We start from the raw sequence: 21,538 nt of genomic DNA, 5'->3' as shown, positions 1-21,538 counted from the left end.
GCTCTGTGAATGTTGAGTTACGAGTACAACTGGCCAAGCAGGTCTCAACCGATCAAGGGAACCACAACAGAGATCAGATTTCACAGTAACACTCCTAATGTTCAATGGAAAGTATGCACAAATATAAGAAAGAGATACAGCTTTTTCTACATTCTGGGGAGGTCACAAAAGGCTTCTGAAGACAATGACCATTAACCCCTCTCCTTCTCCACCTCCCTCTCAATCTTTAACTTGCTTTGACCATGTTTCTGTTTACCTGATCTATCATCATCTTGACAAAATGCCGAACTGTGTTTGGTAATCACTCCAGCGACACATCTAATCATTGCTGCCTGGTCGGGTAACACAGCAGGAAATGTCTGTACAGCTAGCTCCTTCAAACAGTAATGTGATAATGAAAAAATCAATGGCTTTTGTAATGCTGGGTGCAGGATAAATACTGACCTAAGCATTTGTTGCTGCATTAAAATTATCATCAATTGGAAATACCCATCCAGTTCATTACTGTCTTTTAGAGAAGGAAATCTTACCCGGTCTGGCCTGTAATATGACTCCATACCCACAGCAATGAGGCTGATCCTTAGCTGCCCTCTAAAATGGGTGAGTAAGCCACTCAATGCGAGGGCAATTTGGGATGAGCAACTAACATTGGTCCAGATCAGTCCATTCCCCCAATGACAATCATGAAAAAGCAAAGTGTGTATCTGTGTGTGTGTGAAGGTTTCTGTGTATCAGAGAGCACATGTGTTTATCTTTGTGTCTATGTGTGTGCCTGTCTGTGCGTGTGAGGGCTGTGTGTATGACAGAGCGCATATGTCTATGCTTGCGTTTCTATGTGTGTCTGTCTGTCTGTCTGTGTGAGAGGGTTTGCATATGAGAGTGCGAGTCGATGTATACGTGTCTTTGTGTGTGTGTGTGTGTGTCCATCTGTCTGTGTATGTGAGGGTTTGTGTGTATGACATAGTATGTGAGTCTATGTATGTGTATGTGTGCCTGTCCCTCTGTACATGTACATCATTGCATAAGTGTCTGTTTGTGTGTGCATCTGTCAGTATGTGTCTGTATGGGGCTGGGTGTAATGCCTCAATTCTTCTGTGATAAGAGAATGCTCGTGTACCATTGTTATGGGGGAGGCGATGGGGAAAGCTGGCCCATGAAGGAAAGGTACAGTCATATTGACTTGCTGTATCTGATAGCAGAAAATCTCCCAGTGTCCTGATCAAGATTCGCTCCTTGACTAACATTACTGAACAACATGACAGTTTGCCAATCAGGCCTTATCCTGGCTTCCTGGGTCTCCACTGAGCAGCAATTGGCACCTCAGGCCCCATGGTGCAATGTGGATGAAGTATTTTGAAATGTTTCTATCTCTATAAACTTCTCCAATCCTACAACTCTCCAAAATCTCCACACTCCTCCAATCCTGATTACATCAGTGGAGGTCAGTGTTCAGCTTCCTGGACCCCAAGGTCTGGAAAGTCCTCCATAAACTTCTCTCCCTGTCTCTCCTTCTTCAAGATTTTTTTTTAACCAAAGGTTTGGTGATCTGTCTTGATAACTTCTTTTGGGACTCGGTATCATCATGTGTTTTGTCACATACCTTTGGTATGTCAGTGTAAGTAGTTGTTGCGAAGAGTGTTCTATAAATACAAGTAGTTGTTAAGGGTGTCATGTGAATTCAAGTTGTTGCTACAGGCGGATGTAGTAAGCCAGGCTACATAAATACAAGTTCATCTCCCTTTACCATGACCATCCTGGTTGTTGTGGTATCTCAGTTTTATGACAAAGGATCCCACACCCTCGCCCCACACAAGTATGAGTTAACGCTTCACCAATCGCTATGTCTGCCTGGGAAAGGCTTTGTGTTCTAATAACATTGAAGGTCATAGCTGTTTGCCAGTATGCCTGGAATTCTATCATGTGATTAAAAAATGCCACTGGTAACATTTAAACTGTCAAGTAAAGACTGAAAAGTGTGTTTACAGTGCCATAAATATCTCTCTAATGGCACAAACTGAGTCAGGTGAACAATTATTGAGAGGGCACACACATTGTAGGGACTTCAATTTAGGCAGAGAGTTTAGCTGGAGATGAGAGTCAAAAAGTGGAGAGTTGGAAAAGCACAGCCAGTCAGGCAGCATCTGAGGAGCCGGATAGCTGACATTTCGAACATAAGCCCTTCATCAGGAATGCCATATCATCTCCGTGTGGAGATGACATGGCAAAAAGTCTTGTCCACTCTGAATACCCCATACATCATGGCATCAGGAGCTCCTTGACCCTTGATAGGCATGACGGAAAACCCAACTGCAGTCCTCAGGGAATGAGCTGGCAAAGGAAGACCTGTGTCTCACTGGCTATGAAGGAGGGACAAGGCTTCAGCAGCAAGGTGGTCCCACTCACCATGGCTCAACACACCGCTGACCACAACCTGTCAAGATCATGTGTAACACCCTCAGGTCTCACCTTAACCAAAGCCACAAGCAGGTTTCCACCAAGGTCCATTTGCAGTAAGTGTGCAGGTTTCTTTTACAGTAGCAGCAGTTTAGCAGTCTCCAAACAGTCAGGACAGAGGTCCTGAGCAGTGTAATGTTGGTAAGAGGAAAGCTTCAGAAATGCAAGGCTTAGGAAAAAGAGTTTGAGAATCCCCTTTTAAGAAATAAGTGAGTTGTGGTAGCATTGATGTTCATTTGTTAAAAGTACATTGGCAATCTCTTGCAAACATAGTGCATGACTATAGTAAGCAAATTGCAAATATTATGATCTATCAAGCCAAGTTTCATGCTGGGAACTGACTTGTCCAATAGCTAGAACCATGGAGTCCATTGGCTGGCTTCGTAACAGTAGTCCAGAGAGGCGTGTCTCTTGAACCTCTGCCTCCACAGAGCCATGCCTTCACGGGGGCTGCCATTAATTCCCAACAAGGCCTTGCTAGGCCAATCGAGAGCTGGCAAGCTCTTTGTTACCCAACTGAATGATTTCTGGCTGTCAATCAAACAGTCTTTACCTCTGAGTAAAACACCCCATTTATCTCTCTTTTTCACTGAGCAGCAGATCAAACTACCAAAGGGCAACCCAAGAAGGAGCTCTGTGTTTTTGTCAATGCTCAAACTCTCCTGTTAAAACTGTGAAGTTACAGGAACTTTTTAAATTCCCTTTGTCTCCTTGAAATAAACAAAACTTTGGCTTTGATTTCCTTCCAAACTCACTGTAAAGTTAACCAGCCCTGAGACTTCCTGTAGAAAACAAGAAGGGACTTGTGGTCACAATTAATTTGTGTCTCATCAGTGCCAAATCCTCAAAATATGACAAACATACGTCAGTGTTTTTTTAAAAATCCTGTCTCCTATAGGCCTTGGCAGATCCTGCAGTGAGTCATTAGGTGGTGAGGCAGGGGCAGAGTAGTTTGTCTGAACTCGATTTTGTGATGTGATTGTGGAGCAATTGTTGATGGTGATTTTAAACTGCTGTTAGCTGGGTTTTAGTTGCTGGGTTTTGCTAAGCATTGTGAGCAGCTGGAATGTCTAGCTCATTTTCCTCTTCAGCCGACAATTACATCAGTTGGGAAACTCACAAGATGATATCACTTTAACTCTAACTTCCTACACTCCTATCAGATCATCGCCTCTCCCTTCTGAGGAAAAGCTTTCCCCCCAATTACCCCTAGCAACTCCAATAATGAAATCATCCCAGCACTGGATTTCTCCAGAAAATATATTTGTGTTAATCCACAAGATTGAAAGCTTTTAACTTGGAGAGCGCAGGATCACGCTGAAAATTGACAAAACTCTCCAGTTAGCCTAGAGTCAGCAGCGAAATAAAACTCCCACAGAAATTATAAATATTCCACTGCTGGAGACAAAAGGAGGATGTTGATCAGTCAGTAGGCAGCTCTACTATATTTAGGGAATGTACAGGCTCAACACCAAGACTTGGTCAAAGGCCACAATTTGGAGTCTTGTCATTGTCCCAAACAATAGAACAGGGTGGGACAGTTTCAGGCCTCTATGGATCATGTATTAACCTCTACATTATATATTTCTAAATTATATATTTCAAACAAAAGTTAAAAAAAGATAAAGATTCCCAGAGGGAAAATCTAATCAAAAAACACCAAGACTTGGAAACGAACACAATTTATTTTGTAGTCTACAGGACCAGTTGTGCCAGTGTGTCTCATTTATCAGTTTTACTGTTCTGTCCTCATGGATTAGGAAACTAACCCCTCTGCTGCACTAACTTTCCAATCAAGACCCCTTCTTCTCCCTCAGTTGGTAGCTCTCTGAGCTTTGACACATGGCTCTCAGTCACTCTCCAGGACTTGAGCACAAAAGCCAAGACTGACATTCTACTGCAGTACTGTCAGAAGCATTGCTTTTTCAATGCGATATAGAACAGAGACCCTACTTACCTGCTCAAATGGGCATAACTGATCCCAAGGCACAATTCTGAGGGCAGGGGTGTTCTCTGTCTGTCCTGACCAGTCTTTCAGTCTCAATCAGCTGACATGAATTATCTGACTAATATCACATTTGTTGGGAGGGGTGCGGATGGGGCGGGGGGGGGGGCATTTGGGAAGTTGATGTATGCAAATTATCTGTCTTGTTTCCTACATCCCATTGGCTGTAAAACATTTAGAGGTATTCTGAAGTTGCACAAGTTACTATAGTAATGAAAAGCTTTTGGTACCACAACCTTGCTATTGGACCCTCTAATTACACCCTTCTAACTGAGGAGATAGCTTCTGACGAGAGGATGGGAATGTAGAAGTAGCAATTCAATACTGAATCACCAAACAGGTCAAAGATTCTTCTCAGATCTTTCACTGCTCCCACTCTAATGTTCTCTCTCTCTCATCACAGCTCACCCTGTCATCATTGAAAATCCAATGCAAACTCGCACAGCTCAGATGTAACGGGGCACAGTGCAAAATTAGGGAGTGAGGGGGAGTGAGAAAGAATCTTTGTTGACAATGCAGAGCTTTTATGTCTGGTTTGCAGACTTGACATTAACTTCACCCAAGGCTGGAATAGCCAGGAAGCAATTCAGACAGACCTAACAAGCAGAACGCATTCTTCATTTCAGACTACTGTAACCAGACAGGTCTTTTCCACTATATTCTGTACAATGCTTGTTAGAATGAATAGGATTAGAAGGGCAGCTATTTCTTATCATATTGATATAAAACTATAACCCAAGAGTCAGTGGGATATTTTACACTATGTGTGGAAACCCCTTTAATGTAATGAGTATCTGTAATCTGTTTATCTGACTGTGATGTTTATCTTTTTAACTGTTTCTTATTTTCTAACTTCTACTATGTATCACTGTAAGGACATGTAACTTTTTTTTATTTGTCTATGTTGTATCTAAGATTTGTACTCTGTACCTAAGATGGCTCCATCAGAGATGACATTGTAAACGTTTCACTGTATTCCTGCGTTTGAGTAGATGTGATATTAAACATAATCCTAAATTCTAAATTTTAGAAATTGTGAGGAGGAGATAGAAAGACTAGCATTTATTCACTAAACTTGGGCCTAAGGGCCTGTTTCCACACTGTAGGGAATCTAGTCTAGTCTAATCTAATCTACTTCAACTCAGGCCAGAGAACTCCATAGCCAACGAAGAGCGTTTGGAAAAGTCACTGTTGTAATGTAGGAAATGCAGCAGCCAATTTGCACAGAACAAGATCCTGCAAACTGCAATGTGATGAAGGAAGAGTCATCTAGACTCGAAACATTAGCTTGCTTTCTCTCTATAGATGCTGCCTAACCCGCTGATTTTGTCTTCAGTACAGATTCCAGCATCTGCAGTAACTTGCTCCTGCAATGTGGTGAATGAGTGGATAATCTGTCGTGTTAGTTGAGTGATAAATATCAACAGGGGACCGCAGGGTCTGACAGATCATCCAACAGACAGTCAGTCTGGCAGTACAGCACCTCTTCAGCGCTGCCCTGGGAGTGTGAGGCCAGATTATGAGCTAATTCCCTGAGAAATTAGTGATAGGTCAAGTTAATGAAGACAACAGAGTGGCTTGCTCCCCCATTCACAGTTGTGGGTCTGGAGTGACAGGTAAGCCAGCTCAAGTAAGGATTGCAGATTTCCTTCTATCAAGGTGAATTCATGATCCAGAAACAGTTAGAAAATCCAAATTTGCTGGAGAAACTCAGCAGGTTTGGCAGTATCTGTGGAGAGAAAACAGAGCTAACATTTCGACTGCAGTGACCTTTTTTCTAAAAAGGACAGTGATTCAGATGGGTTTTGACAACTGTCCAGTCATTTTCATGGACGCTGTTATTGATATACGTTTACAAATTTCAGATTTATTTAAATCATTGAGATCGAAATTCCCCAGGAGCCGCAATAGTATCGAACACTAAATCTCTAATCATATCAGTCCAGATAACTGACCCCATAACATGACATTGGTGAGGCCTCTTCTGGAGTACTGAGTGCAGTTCTGGTTGCCCTATAAGAAGGATATTAATAAATTGCAGTGGTTTCAGAGAAGATTTACCAGGATGTTGCCAGTAATGGAGAGTTTGAATTATAAAAATACGTTGGACAGGCTGGAATGTTTTTCACCGGCGTATAGGAGGTTGCGGGGTGACCTTATAGAGGTTTATAAAATAATGAGGGGTATACACAAGGTGAATAACAAGAATCTTTTCTCTGGGGTAGGGAAGTTCAGAACAAGGGAGCATGTTTTTAGGTGAGAGGAGAAAATTTTCAAAAGAACATGTGGGGTAACATTTTTACAGAATGGTTTGTGTGTGAAATCAACTGCCAGAGGAAATGGTTTATGTAGGTACAGTTACATTTGGATAATTCCATGGAGGGATGTGGGCCAAATGCAGGCATGTGGGACTGCTTTGGTTTGGGAAGATGGTCGGTGCGGATGGGTTAAGACTGAAGAGTCTATGTCCATGCTGTATGACTCAATGACATAATGCTGCTAAGCCCCTAATACTGCAACGTGAAGTTTAAGTTTAAGTTTAAGGATATTCTGCACCCACTCATTCAGACTAATCGGAATTCAGCAATATTCACCACAAGGATGGATCAATTCCAACTCTACCTCCAAAAGGCAGCTTTTCTCTGTTGAGACAAGAACACTCTACCACACAGGAACATCCACTCCTCCCAGCCTCTGCACTTGTCTAGCCAAGCCAGCTTAAGTTGCAAAAGCATATCATGTGTTTTCTTTAGAAGTGGGATTCCATTTCTTTGAAACAATTACACAGCTGTGCATCGAAAGTTGGAGTACTGACCTCCCCCTACTTCCTCCCCTTTCCCAGAAACAGAAGGAGGCCATTCAGCCCTTTGAGCCTGTATCGCCATTTGATGAGATCATGGCTGGCCTCTATGTCAACTCACCCAATCCAACTTTACACCATGTCTTGGAGCACCCTTGCCCAACAAAACTCTCTCACAAATTGCAGCTGCTCCCCGCACCCCCCAGCTGCTCCCAACCTGAACAATTTTATTGGGTGGAAAGTTCCAGATTTTCACTCGCTGTCTGTGAACAGGTGCTTCCACATAACAGCCTTGACGAATCTACCTCCTGCTCCTCCCATCCAAGCCACCAACCAAAGGAACTCATTTCTTTATCAATTCACTGTTCTGTTTTAAACATTGGGACAAGATCAGTGTAAACATCTAAACTTGAAGAAGTATGAGCCTAGTCGATGCTATCTGCCCTCATAATTAACCCTTTTAATGACTCTGTTATTCCAGCGAGTTTGCTCTGACCCCCACTCCAGGTGATAAACTTTTCCTGACCAGAATGGAAGCCAGTCTCTTATCTAATGGCACAGAGCCCATCTACACCATCCCACCAACTGAGACCCCTCGCTGGAATACCCTCTGCTTGCCCTATCTGCCAGAGTCAGCAACTCCACCACCTCCCTTCATTAAATGGTGTTTTTCTGTTTTGGTTTTTGTGTCCCATGTCTGATCCCATTTAACCCTTGCTGAGGAGGCCTATGCCCTTGACCCGCAGCACAGCCTGGATGTTGGGTGGGATGCCGCCCTGGGCAATGGTGACCCGTCCCAGCAGCTTGTTGAGCTCCTCCTTGTTGCGGACAGTGAGCTGCAGGCAGCGGGGGGGAGGGGCAGGATGTGGGTGTTATCGTTGCCCTGGGCCGGGCTGCCTGTCAACCTGAGGATCTTGGTGATCAGGGACTTGAGGAGGGCAGCCTGGTCAACAGGACCCCAGTCCAGATCCACTCGGCATAATGCCCCTTACGCAGTTGGCAACAGATGTGTCCCAACTGGGAACTGGGAGCCAGCCCAAGAGGAACAGGTCATGGCCTTAACCGGGTCTTTCCCCCATGTTTTACAGCAAGCAGACATTCCTCAATATTGTCGAGACTCCCAAAACCCACCAACAACATCTGGATTTGCACCGTAACTGTTTACCAGATATGGACGCCGCTGGCTGGGGCCAGTTTAATGCCGTTCCCTAATTGCCCTTGAGAATTTGGTGGGGAGCTGCATTCTTGAACTGCTGCAGTCCATGTGCTGTCGGTAAACCCACAATGCTCTGGGTGGGGGCATTCCAGGACTTTGACTCAACAACAGTGGAGACGATACATTTCCAGGTCAGGATGGTGAGTCACTTGGAGGGGGACTTGCAGTGGGTGGTGTTCCCTTGTATCTGCTACCCTTAGCCTTGGGGATGGTAAAAGTCAAGGGTTTGGAAGGTGCTGTTAACAGAGGCTTGGCGATTTGATGCTGTGCATCTTACTGATGCTTAGTTGCTAACTCTGCAATCGTTGTTTAATATCCAAAGATTGAATCCTTGTCTCTTTGAGATACCAATGAGCCATGAGTTTAGGAAATTTGGAACAGGCTAACATGGTTAAATGACCTCCTCCTATTCTTTGCTACCATCAGCACCAAGTCTCCACAATCCCAGTGTTGAAAATAAAGGCCGAAAGATGGGTGACTGTAAATGATACAGGCAAAACAATTCACTGTATTGTGTTGCTGAACAGAAAGAATAGTTTTAATTAACAAGCCTCTTGTTCGATCTATTCATCAGGAATGCTTCAGTTCCCAAAGGAAGTCCTCTCAGTTTCACCTTTGCAATAAAAACTATAGTGAGCTGTGTGTCACTTCAATAGTGAGAGAACTGGAGAGCTCTCAGAATGAAATACGGAGGCAATCGAGAAGCTCCCTCGATGAAAACAATAAAATGGAGGCTGCCACAGCCCTCCGGGGAAGTATGACAATGGTTTCACCCTAATGGGTTCTACAGTTCCAGGCGCTGTTGGTACACAGGGACATGGTGTGTATTGTTTCTCAATCCCTTTGCCATGGGAGCAGAGGACTGGCAACGAGAGCTTCTGGGCTGCATCGGGACAGGAGACTGGGCCAGGAATCCGCCTGGGAGGAGTAACAAGTTCCCTCATTGTATCAGGGACGATTACAGATTGACAGGTATATGCTGCTCTTTCAACATTATCGGGTGGGAAGCACCCCAAGCTGTGCCTTACAGACTTTTTGATCAAAAGTTTATGGAGTTTATCGGAAAGATGTTATGAAACTTGAAAGGGTTCAGAAAAGATTTATAAGGATGTTGCCAGGGTTGGAGTATTTGCGCTATAGGGAGAGGCTGAACAGGCTGGGGCTGTTTTCCCTGGAGCGTTGGAAGCTGAGGGGTGACCTTATAGAGGTTTACAAAATTATGAGGGGCATGGATAGAATAAATGGACAAAGTCTTTTCCCTGGGTTCGGGGAGTCCAGAACTTGAGGGCATAGGTTTAGGGTGAGAGGAGAGAGATATAAAAGAATTCTAAGGGGTAACTTTTTCACGCAGAGGGTGGTATGGGTATGGAATGAGCTGCCAGAGGATGTGGTGAAGGCTGTACAATTGCGACATTTAAAAGATATCTGGATGGGTATATGAACAGGAAGGGTTTGGAGGGAAATGGGCTGGGTGCTGGCAGGTGGGACTAAATTGGGTTGGGATACTTGGTCGGCATGGACGGGTTAGACCGAAGGGTCTGTTTCCATGCTGTACATCTCTATGACTCTATGACACTAAATGCATAATATCATCAAATAGAGTCATGATGGAAAATCATACCTGACAAATATATTAAAATTCTTTGAGGAGGTAGTAATCGGGACAGATAAAATGGAAGCAGTGGATGTAATTTATTTGGATTTTCAGGAGGTGCTTCAGAAGGTATCACGTGTCAGGCTACTTAATAAGAGCCAAGATACTGGAGGCAGTCTCTTAGCCTGGAAAGAGGATTGGCTAGCTAATAGTAGGCAGAGAGCTCCAATGAGAGGGGCACTTTCAGGGCTGTGACCTGTAACTAGTGGAGTGCCACGGAGCTCAGTGCTGGGCCACAATTATTTACAACACATCTTAATAACTTGGATGAGGAACGTGGAAGTGGCACAGCCAGGTTTCTTACAGATTTCTTACAGATTACTTACAGATTACTTACAGTGTGGAAACAGGCCCTTCGGCCCAACAAGTCCACACCGACCCGCCGAAGCGCAACCCACCCATACCCCTACATATACCCCTTACCTAACACTACGGGCAATTTAGCATGGCCAATTTTTACCTGACCCGCACATCTTTGGACTGTGGGAGGAAACCGGAGCACCCGGAGGAAACCCACGCAGACACGTTTGTGGGTGTCACAAAAATAGGAGGGAAGGCAAATGGTGAGGAGGACTCAGAGCCTGCAGAGGGATATGGGCAGGTTAAGGAAATGGGCAAAAGACTTGGCAGATGGAACAATAATGTGGGATAATGTGAAGTTGTGCACTTTGTCAAAAAGAACAAAGGAGCTGAATATTATTTAAATGGAGAGAGACTGCAGAAAGTTGCAGCACATCAGGATTTGGGGGCCATGTACAACAATCACATATAAATTGAGTGAGAGGAAAATTGAATGTTGACCTTTATTGCAAAGGGAATGGATTAGAAAAGCAAGGAAGCTTTGCTAAAACTGTACAAGGCACAAGTCAGAGAACAGCTGGAATACAGTGGGCAGCTTTCAGCCTGGTATCTGAGGAAAGATATTAGAGTAGATTCCCTACAGTGTGGAAACAGGCCCTTGGCCCAACAAGTCCACATTAACCCTCCAAAGAGCAACCCACCCAGACCCATTCCCCTCCATTCATCCCTGACGGATGCACCTAATACTACGGGCAATTTAGCATGGCCAATTCACCTGACCTGCACATCTTTGGATGTGGCACTGGAAGCAGTCTAGAGAAAATTCAGTAGCCTGGAACAACTGTCTTATGAGGAGAGGTTGAGTAGGTTGGTCCTGTACTCATTAGAATTTAGAAGAATGAGCAGGAACCTCATTGAAACATACAAGAGTCTCAAGGGACTTGACAGGGTAGCTGTCAAATAGTTGTTTTCCCTTGTGGGAGAGTCTAGGACCAGGGGACGTGATCTCAGAATAAGGTGCTGCCTTTTAAGACAGAGACAAGGAGGAATTTCTTCTTTTGGAGTTTAATGAATCTGAAATCTGTTACCACAGAGGGCTATTGAAGTTGGATCATTAAGTATACTCAAGATAGATTTTTAAATAGTTGGGGAATCAAGGGTTATGGGAAAAAGGTAAGGAAGTGGAGGTGGGGACTACCAGACCAGCCATGATTTCACTTAAGGGTAGAGCAGATTTGATGGGCTGAATGGCCTTCTTCTCTTACCTCTTATGAACCTTTGATCTTATGGGTGCCACAACAGAAACATTCTTCCCCGTGTCCAGGCCAATATTTATTTCTCAATAACATCATTAAAAGAAAGCGATTATCCAGTCATTGAACACACTGCTGTTTGAGGGAGACTGTCTGCACAAGCTGGCTGCCAATTTCCCCGCACATCAAATGTCACTGCGTTTCAAAACGTGCGCCAGCATGAAATGCTTTGTGACGTGCCTATGTTGTGCAAAACTCATTAGAAAAATTGAGTGTTTCACTAAACAGGAATCAAACTTGCATCAGTTGGGTAAAAGAGTAGCGCCCACAGCTCAGTGGGAAAACAAGAAACCTCAGTGGTACACTCATGTAGGTACCAGCTGTTTGGGAGAATCAACACAGAACCCAATGGTCAAAGTACCTTATATAAACATACAACCATGGAAACAAGGTCAAAGTCAACACTGCAGAATGCATTCCAGAATTAAGTTCCACTAGACACGGAAATGTTTCAGGAATATTTGCCCCTCCTTGCAGTCCAGCTCGCTCACAGGCCTCAATAATAGATTACAGATCCCTCCCTCCAGTGCATGGCAGAGTTCCACTTTCTTCCAGCACCCTCTTAACGAGCGTCCTATTCCCCACCCCCCAGCAACCTGAGCTCGCTCTTGCTGCTTTTAGTATGAATTGGCAAGAATCCAAGCGTTTTTATTTACCTTCAATTTGCAGTTGTTGATACTATTGCACACGGCAATTAAAGAGAGGCTTAGGGAAGGAATTAATCAGAAATGGAGGAGTCACCTTCAACTGACTGCCTGGATGGCGGTGGTGTTAACTTGCATCTTCCTTGCGACTCAGGAAGGCAGCTCAGCAGCAATGTTCCCTTGACATTGTGTTGGGCACAGCCAGTCCAGATAGTCCATAAGCTGGTATTCAGGCCACGTGCAAAAGGCAGTCCTTTTAAGAGGTACTGTGGCCATGCAGCAATCTTAAAGGAGTGTGCAGTACAATACAAACAAAGTAGATAAATTAGAACGGATATTGTTCCTTCACTCAGAGGGTGATCAACCTTTAGAATATTCTGTGTCAGAGAGCAAATGAAAGGTCCCTTATTGAGAATGAAATATTTAAAACATCAGGGTTTAAGGGGAAACTGCAGGGAAATGATATTGAATTTGGAGATCATTCGTGGCCTGAAAGAATGGTGGAGAAGGCTGGAAGGTCTAAATCTGAATGGTGTGCTCCAGTTCCTTATGTTCTTACCTTCTCAAGGGGCAAGTGACGTTGGTAAAAAAAAAACCAGCCCTGCAATCAAAATAGATACTGAGATTAAAATAAATAAAGTGGTCCCTTTGATCACTTGTAATGGTACCTTCTGAACTCCCATGGACTATGCTGCAATTAATATAAGCTGAAAATGTGTTGCTAGAAAAGCACATCAGGTCAGGCAGCATCCAAGGAACAGGAGATTCGACGTTTCGGGCATATGCCCGAAACGCCGAATCTCCTGTTCCTTGGATGCTGCCTGACCTGCTGCGCTTTTCCAGCAACACATTTTCAGCTCTGATCTCCAGCATCTGCAGTCCTCACTTTCTCCTGTAATTAATATAATGCAGCTCAGTAAACCTCAGTCTGAGGAGTGGAATCAGCTGATCTTTCCTCAGACTCTCTGAATTAACTCCACAGAGCCCTGTATTCCATTACCCAAGTCACCCTTTTATTTATACATGGAGAGTCCCGACACTGATCCTGCTCCCTCAGAGCCAGCTCTCAGACTGAACAGAACCTCTTTGACATGCCGGTTTATATGTCAGCCAGGGCTTCCTGATTAACAATCCCAAACAGGGAACTCATTTTCTATAAGGTCCACCTGGCTGATATCATTACACTCTTCATACCCTCAGAATTCTCATGGATGTTTATTCTCTTCTGATGGTTCAATCAAGAAGCCAATTTGACAGCAAGTGGCTGGTGCTTCAACTGTTGGGAGATGGGGGTTGGGGTGGTGTGGGGGCAACAGGCTGTAATTCATATCCAACCCCAATCCTGTTCTCAGTCTGATCCACACATGGTTGCTCCATGACTAAGGACACCTCAGTAACAATCTGGATGTGGGAACTCCAGCCAATTTCCGTTGCCTGGTCCCAATATGGTGCCCACCTTGGTTGGACACAGTTGTGGAGCCTTCCCCACATGACCTCTTGGCCTGCAATTGCCCCCATCTGGCTCATTCTCCCCATTGGGCACCCACCACATGAACCATGGCAACACCCTGCCAACCCTAGCCAATTGGGAAGTGACTGTCTCTGCTGTTCAACTGGACAATTCATGCTTCCTGGTCAAATTATGCTGTTTGTGTCGCTCAAATCTGAGACTTTAAAAAAACTTAATAAAGTGTTTAAAAAAAGTTAAAAAGCAAAAGAAACCTCTTTTGAAGGTTACTGCATTTTTATAAAAATCCTCCTGGGTTTGATGGGGAGTGGCATTCTGGAAATTTATTTTCTCTGTTTGGAGTATCTTTAACTATTCCAAACAATGGGAAATAATCCAACATCCAAAAAACATTGGGTCTCACTGTTACAATTGGCCTCTGGCTACTGCTTCTGCAAAGGCAGTGAGTAACCAGGGGGTAACACTGACATTCAGTTAAACTCACTCCTTAGAGACAGTAAGGACTGCAGATGCTGGAGGTCAGAGTCAATAGACGTGAGGCTGGAAAAGCATAACAGGACAGACAGCATCGGAGGAGCAGGAGAGTCAACATTTCAGGTCAAAACCCTTTGTCAGGTTTGGGGAGGGGAAGGGGTGCCCAGAAGTACGCAGAGATAGGGGGTGGAGATGGGGGTGGGGTGGGGTAGGACGGATAGTGAAAGTTGAATGCAGATTGGGGCAGTTATTGTGATTGAACAGCGGGGAAGGGTGGAGTGGATAGATGAGTAGGAAGATGGCCAGGTCAGGAAGGTAAAGTCAGGTCAGAGAGACGAGGAGGAGGGAGAGGGCTGTACATGGGATAAGGCTGGGGGTGGAGGGATTGTAAAGTTGGTGAAGTTAATCTTGAGAACGTTGGTTGTAATCTTCCCCAGGCGAAATATCTGGTGTCCTTAAATAGGAGCAGGCATACAAAGTTCATTGCCTCTCTTTGTTGTTAGAAATGAATTGGCAAGAATTCAAGTCATTTGTTTTCTCCTAGCTCCACAGCTGTTTACACTGTTGTTTGAGGCAATTAAAAGAGAGAGGCTTAGACAATGAAAAGAACTTTTCAACTGACCCCCTGCTGGGATCAGGCTTCTCCTGGTTGCACCGTACCCTCTCCCAAAGGGTGCACTCATTAACCAAGCCATGCCTGTCTCAAACAAATGCTACGCAGGAGGCTGGGAGAACCTCCTACAGCCTCCTGCCTGTGTATTTCGGATTCCAGCATCTCAAACAAATGCTAAACGGCTGATGAAGGAGCAGTGCTCCAAAAGCTAGTGCTTCCAAATAAACCCGTTGGACTAGAACCTGGTGTTGTGTGATTTTTAACATTAACCAGTTCAAGGAACGGAGGTAATTGCCATCCACCTCAAACTGCTGCTTGTACTGCGACCAGACAAAACAGAAATGTATTTATATATCACCTATTACAGCCTTATGATATTCAAAGGCTCTTTACTGGCAATATTTTGAACTGCAGGTCAACAGACCAACATCTGCCTACATCAAAATCCAACAGTTAAGCAATCAGAGAATAGAGTCAGAGAGATGTACAGCATGGAAACAGACCCTTCAGTCCAACCCATCCATACTGACCAGATATCCCAACCCAATCTAGTCCCACCTGCCAGCACCTGCCCATATCCCTCCAAACCCTTCCTATTCATATACCTATCCAAATGCCTCTTAAATGTTGCAATTTTACCAGCCTCCACTGCTTCCTCTAGCAGCTCATTCCATACACGTACCACCCTCTGTGTGAAAAAGTTGCCCCTTAGGTATCTTTTATATATTTCCCCTCTCACCCTAAACCTGTGCCCTCTAGTTCTGGACTCCCTGACCCCAGGGAAAAGACTTTGCCTCGTGTTAGTCATTCAGCAGCTCTCTGGGGAACAAGATTGGGGTTCCAATCCCACCCCCCTCGAGAATAAAGATCAAGACTGGCACACCAAGGGCAGTGCTGAGGGAGTGCTGCATCTTTGAATGTGTCATCTTTCAAATCATTAAACATAGGACCCCACCTGCATGCACTTGGGTGGAAGATGCCACAGGGTACGATTTAAAATATCAACAAGGGAGTTACTTCCAATCATCATCTCTCAACCAGCAGCAGAATAGACAGGTAAGATCGCCATGGGTCACATTCTCGCTTTGGGATTGTATTGTGTGCAATTAGGCTTCTGCGTAACTAAGCCAGGCTGAGAGTTAAAAGGCACATCAGCCAGGTTTCCCTAAAGCATGGACAGGATTCCTAGCTGCCGCCCCCCTTTTACACACAACATTGAGCAGAGTGAAGTGGTAAACAAAAGGAGCTGGCCTCGTGCCTCCACCTGTGACAGGTAAATCCATTTTATCCCTTCTCAAACATGCAGAGCAGGCTAATCCAGCCTAAAAACACACACAGGAGTTGTGAAGGCAGGTAAAAACTTATCCATAGGTTTGATTAAGCAAAAAAAAACCCCTCCCTTCTCCAACTGAAAAACAACCCTACCAGCAAAAAAAATCTGTGGCTCTTTGGAGCTGGCTGCGATATTCCAACTGCTGCAAAATGAAAACAAAACAATCAGCCTTATTTTCGTTTGATTCAAAATTGCTGGCTTCCTTCCGACTGGCAAAATTGCTTTGTTTTCACTCGAACAGAGGTGACCTCTCACCGAACTTTGGGTCAGATTCAGTAATTTTATTGACGGTTTTTTTAAAAAAAACCTCCTAATAGTTTCAGAGACTGAGGGATGTTTCACGTAGTGACCAACTCCCTGCACAGTTCTAACACACAAAACTATGTATCCACAGGCTGCAATTACAAATCCCATTCTCGATGTTTTGATTTTCTTTGCAAAGAGTTATTTTTAGGGAATCCCATTTTTTTTTGCTTTGGAAAATGCATAATTGTTTGCATGTTGCACTTATGCAACAAAACTGCGGAAATGTCTTTATTCTCTGCAATCCGATACGGATGAGAGATTAAGTGCATTGAATTATTACGGTGGAGACGGTGGCCATTCCGCCCATCGCGCCTGCGCCAGCATTTGCTGCTACCGCCGACTTTAAAGCGTTGAATGTTATCAATCCCTCTCCGGGGGGGGACAACTGCGAATTATCTTACTGGGAGCGCTCCCTCCTCTTACAACCACCTCCTGCAAACTTTCCAAAATGCTTCGAAGCTGAATTGTCCACTGTGCAACTGACAGCGAGGTCTGCCGGTGGGGAGAGGGGTATGAAACAGTCTGCTGCCTACCTGTTTTAACTCGCTGGAAAAGTATAGGAAAGTCACGGTCATGCAGACACACTGCAGCAAGAGGACAGAACCCAGAACCAAGCCCAGTCTCTGAGCGGTTACCGAACTGCTGCTGCTCCCCATGCTGAACTGCAGAGCCGTGTTTATTTTCAGGCAGCTCCTTGTGTTGGAAATGTTTCCACTTCAGGCGAGACGGTTTTGTGCAGAAAGTGTACACAAGACGAGGAGGGGGAGGAGTTAAGGGGCGAGCTGCAAAAATTCCCTTCGGGACTGTTGTTCAGTCCATCGGTTTCTATTTCCCAGAACAAAACAGACGCTCGCATTTTCAGTTTCACCAGGAGTTGCGGGTGATCGGAGTTCAGGCTTTTGTTGCGTGAGGAATTCAGAACAGTAATCCCAGCACAGGGAATTGTATTCCACAAATCTGGCATATTCGACCTCACAGATATCAAAAAGTGGAGCTATAAACCCAACTATTTCACTTCAAATTTCATGAGTACCCAGCTCCCCCCCCCCCCCCCCACGAAGCTGTCTCAAATCCTGTTTCACCTCCTCCAGTCCTACCACACTCCTCGATGTTCCCTTCCAGTGAGGCTACCTTTTGCAATTCACTGCAAGTGACTGTGCTTTTCACAAAAGAAGATGGCCATTCAGCCCATCTGTCATTCAATTGTCTGAAATCACAAGCTTTTGGAGCACTGCTCCTTTGTCAGGTCAAAGTGGAGAGGAAGATGCACTTGGGTGGATATGGCAGATGCCCAGAAGGTCACATCTCACATGATGAAGGAACAGCGCTTGGAAAGCTTGTGATTTCAAGTAAACTATTGCTGTTAATTTAGATAAATGCAACGTGCTGCATTTTGGGAAGACAAATGAGAGCAGAACGTATACACTTAATGGTAAGGTCCTAGGGAATGTTGCTGAACAAAGAGACCTTGGAGTGCAGGTTCATAGCTCCTTGAAAGTGGAGTCGCAGTTAGATAGGATAGTGAAGAATGCATTTGATATGCTTTCCTTTATTGGTCAGAGTATTGAGTACAGGAGTTGGGAGGTCATGTTGCAGTTGTACAGGACATTGGTTAGGCCACTGTTGGAATATTGTGCACAATTCTGGTCTTCCTATCGGAAAGATGTTGTGAAAGGGGTCAGAAAAGATTTGCAAGATGTTGCCAGGATTGGAGGATTGAGCTATAGGGTGAACAGGCAGGGCTGTTTCTCTGGAGCGTCGGAGGCTGAGGGGTGACCTTATAGAGTTTATAAAATCATGAGGAACATGGATAGGGTCATTAGACAAAGTCTTTTCCCTGGGTGGGGAAGTCTAGAACTAGAGGGTATAGGTCTAGAACTAGAGGGTATAGGTTCAGGGTGAGAGGAAAGATATAAAAGGGACCTAAGGGGCAACATTTTCAAACAGACGGTGGTGCGTGCATAGAATGAGCTGTCAGAAGAAGTGGTAGAGGCTGGTAAAATTGCAGCATTTAACAGGCATCTGGATGGGTATATGAATAGGAAGGGTTTAGAGGGATAGGGGCCAAGTGCTGGCAAATGGGACTAGATTGGGTGAGGATATCAGGTCGGCATGGACGAGTTGGATTGCAGGGTCTGTTTCTGTGCTATACATCTCTATGACTCTGTGACTTCTGACTTTTTCATTCAATTAGACATAGATGGTTTATACCTCCATTCATCTACCTGGCTTTATTCCATTAATCTTACCCATCCAGATTTCTATGACGTTCAGACATTAAACTCCATTGCAGTCTTTTTGCGGAAAAGAGTTCTGAGATTTTCACGACCCGTTGTGTGTGGAGGGATTTCCCCATTTTATAATATTCATGGTCTCTTGCTGCTAAAAATAAATCAAGACACTCTGCGGACTGAGGCAAAAAAACAAGAAAATGGCCAAGTGGTATTATAGGTCGTTCTGCTATACTGCGCTTTTTGTTAATGCAAATTCGCTGTAATGCGATTGATGAGTTGGGGACACTGTTTCTAAAGTGTGAACTTTTAAAGTGTGTGTTAGGCTGTAATGCTGTTACACCGCCAACAGTTGAAGCGCTGTTTCTAAAGCATGATTTTTTGATCATGCGGAATTGCACAACAGCGCAACCATCACGTTATAGAAGAACTACCTGTGCCACTAGATTACTAATCCAGAGACCCAGGAAATGTGCTGGGGACATGGGTTCAAATCCTGCCATGGCAGATGGTAGAACTTGAATTCTAAACATTTCTGGAATTAAGAGTCTAATGATGATTGTGAAACTACTGCCTATTGTTGCAAAAACCCATCTGGCTAACTAACATCCTTTAAGGAAGGAAACTGCCATCCTTACCTGGTCTGGCCTACGTGTGACTCCAGACCCACAGCAATGTGGTTGACTCTTAAACTGCCCTCTGTGCAATCAGGAATGTGTAATAAATGTTGGCCTAGCCAGTAACACCCACACGTCCCATGTGTGAAAGAAAGAAAAACAGCAACATTCTTCAGGAAAAATCTGCGCCTTCATCTTACCACAAGGCTCCAAATAAAAGCGAGACCTCATGGCATTGCATCACCTCCTATGGTGAAATGTGTCTCAGTGGAAGTCTCACACAGGCAGCCATAGCCCCTCATCACCCCTCAAGTTTCCAATTCTACTATTTATATTATCTGAGTCTCGGATTCAGTTTCTATTTTACAAGGATATTCAGTTTCATGATTCAACCTGAATATGCCCTCAGCTTCCTTGGAGGAGATTTGGAATTTGAATCCTCTGCGTGACTTCTCAGACACTGCTGGACAGAAACAGAATTGACAGATTGTTCTGGTTTAATATTAAGGCCGTCATCTGGCTCTCTTAACAAAAGCAGCAACTCTGGTCATTTTCACTGTGTCGATGATTGTTTCAACTGGGGAAGGCTCATCCTATGTGGAAATTTGTCTAAATCTGATCCATCGCAACGTATAATTTTTAGTTTGAATGAAGTATGACCATGGGTGTGGTTTTTGTCCATTTTGAGTTTGGTCTCAAATCCACACTGATTCCAAACAATCAAGTATGTTGCCATGATTTGGAGATGCCGGTGTTGGACTGGGGTGGATAAAGTTAAAAATCACACAACACCAGGTTATAGTCCAACAGGTTTAATTGGAAGCACTCCAAATAAACCTGTTGGACTATAACCTGGTGTTGAGTGATTTTTAACTTTATGATGTTGATTAGAGTTCCATATTTGAGTGGAATGGTTCTCATCCTCTTTCTCCCTCACTTTGTCCCACTTTTGGAATGCTACATTCGATTCCCATATCCCTGCTACTGGAAAGATGTTGTGAAACTTGAAGGTTGGAGGGTTTGAGCTATAGGGAGAGGTTGAACAGGCTGGAGCTGTTTTCCCTGGAGTGTCGGAGGCTGAGGGGTGGCCTTATAGAGGTTTATATAATCATGAGGGGCATGGATATGGTGCATAGCCAACGTCCTTTTCCCAGGGTAAGGGGTGTCCAAAACTAGAGGGCATAGGTTTAAAGTGAGATGGGAACGATATAAAAGGGATGTAAGGAGCAATCTTATCATGCAGAAGATGGTGCATGTATGAAACAAACAGCTGGAGGAAGTGGTGGAGACTGGTACAATTACAACATTTGAAGGGCATCTGGATGGGTATATGAATAGGAAGGGTTTAGAGGGATGTGGGTTGGGTGCTGGCAAATAGGACTAAACTAATTTAGGATTTCTGGTCAGCATGGTCCAAAGGGTCAGTTTCTGTTCTGTACATCTCTGACTCTATGGTGAGACAGGTTAGATACAGGAAAGATTTTCCTGCTGGTGGGGAATGGAAGATGGCAGTAATGACTCTTCAAAGTTTGTGAGAAGATTTGTAGCTCTGGTGCTCATTGTTATGGTTCTGTTCGCCGAGCTGGGAGTTTTTGTTGCAAACGTTTCTTCCCCTTTCTAGGTGACATCCTCAGTGCTTGGGAGCCTCCTGTGAAGCGCTTCTGTGCTGATTCTTCCAGCATTTATAGTGGTTTGAGTCTGCCGCTTCCGGTTGTCAGTTGCTGTCCGCTGCAGTGGCCGGTATATAGGGTCTAGGTCGATGTGTCTGTTGATAGAATTTGTGGATGAGTGCCATGCCTCTAGGAATTCCCTGACTGTTCTCTGTTTGGCAAGCCAGGAAATTCCTAGAGGCGTGGCACTCATCCACAAATTCTATCAACAGACACATCGATCTAGACCCAATAAACCAGCCACTGCAGCGGACAGCAACTGACAACCGGAAGCGGCAGATTCAAACCAGTATAAGTGCCGGAGGAATCAGCACAGAAGCGCTTCACAGGAGGCTCCCAAGCACTGAGGATATCACCTAGAAAGGGGACGAAACGTTTGCAACAAAAACTCCCAGCTCGGCGAACAGAACCACAACAACAATGACTCTCTTGTCTCCAAA

The 21,538-nt window shown here is 44.5% G+C and overlaps 1 protein-coding gene across 1 annotated transcript in view; it reads right to left on the bottom strand.

Moving 5' to 3' along the window:
* Positions 1-17,406, bottom strand: part of LOC132821806 (tumor necrosis factor ligand superfamily member 10-like) — a 32,717-nt gene extending 15,311 nt beyond the window's left edge. The window contains exon 1 of the mRNA XM_060834617.1: positions 17,114-17,406. Within this exon, the coding sequence (XP_060690600.1) occupies positions 17,114-17,236 (123 nt within the window). The 5' untranslated portion in view covers positions 17,237-17,406. The remainder of the gene's footprint in view (positions 1-17,113) is intronic.
* Between the last annotated feature and the right edge of the window lie 4,132 nt (positions 17,407-21,538).

This window comes from Hemiscyllium ocellatum, chromosome 13, assembly GCF_020745735.1.
Source record: "Hemiscyllium ocellatum isolate sHemOce1 chromosome 13, sHemOce1.pat.X.cur, whole genome shotgun sequence".
Classification (NCBI taxonomy): domain Eukaryota; kingdom Metazoa; phylum Chordata; class Chondrichthyes; order Orectolobiformes; family Hemiscylliidae; genus Hemiscyllium; species Hemiscyllium ocellatum.
Note: the sequence above shows the minus strand (reverse complement) of the source record. Positions and strands in the feature narration are given on the sequence as shown.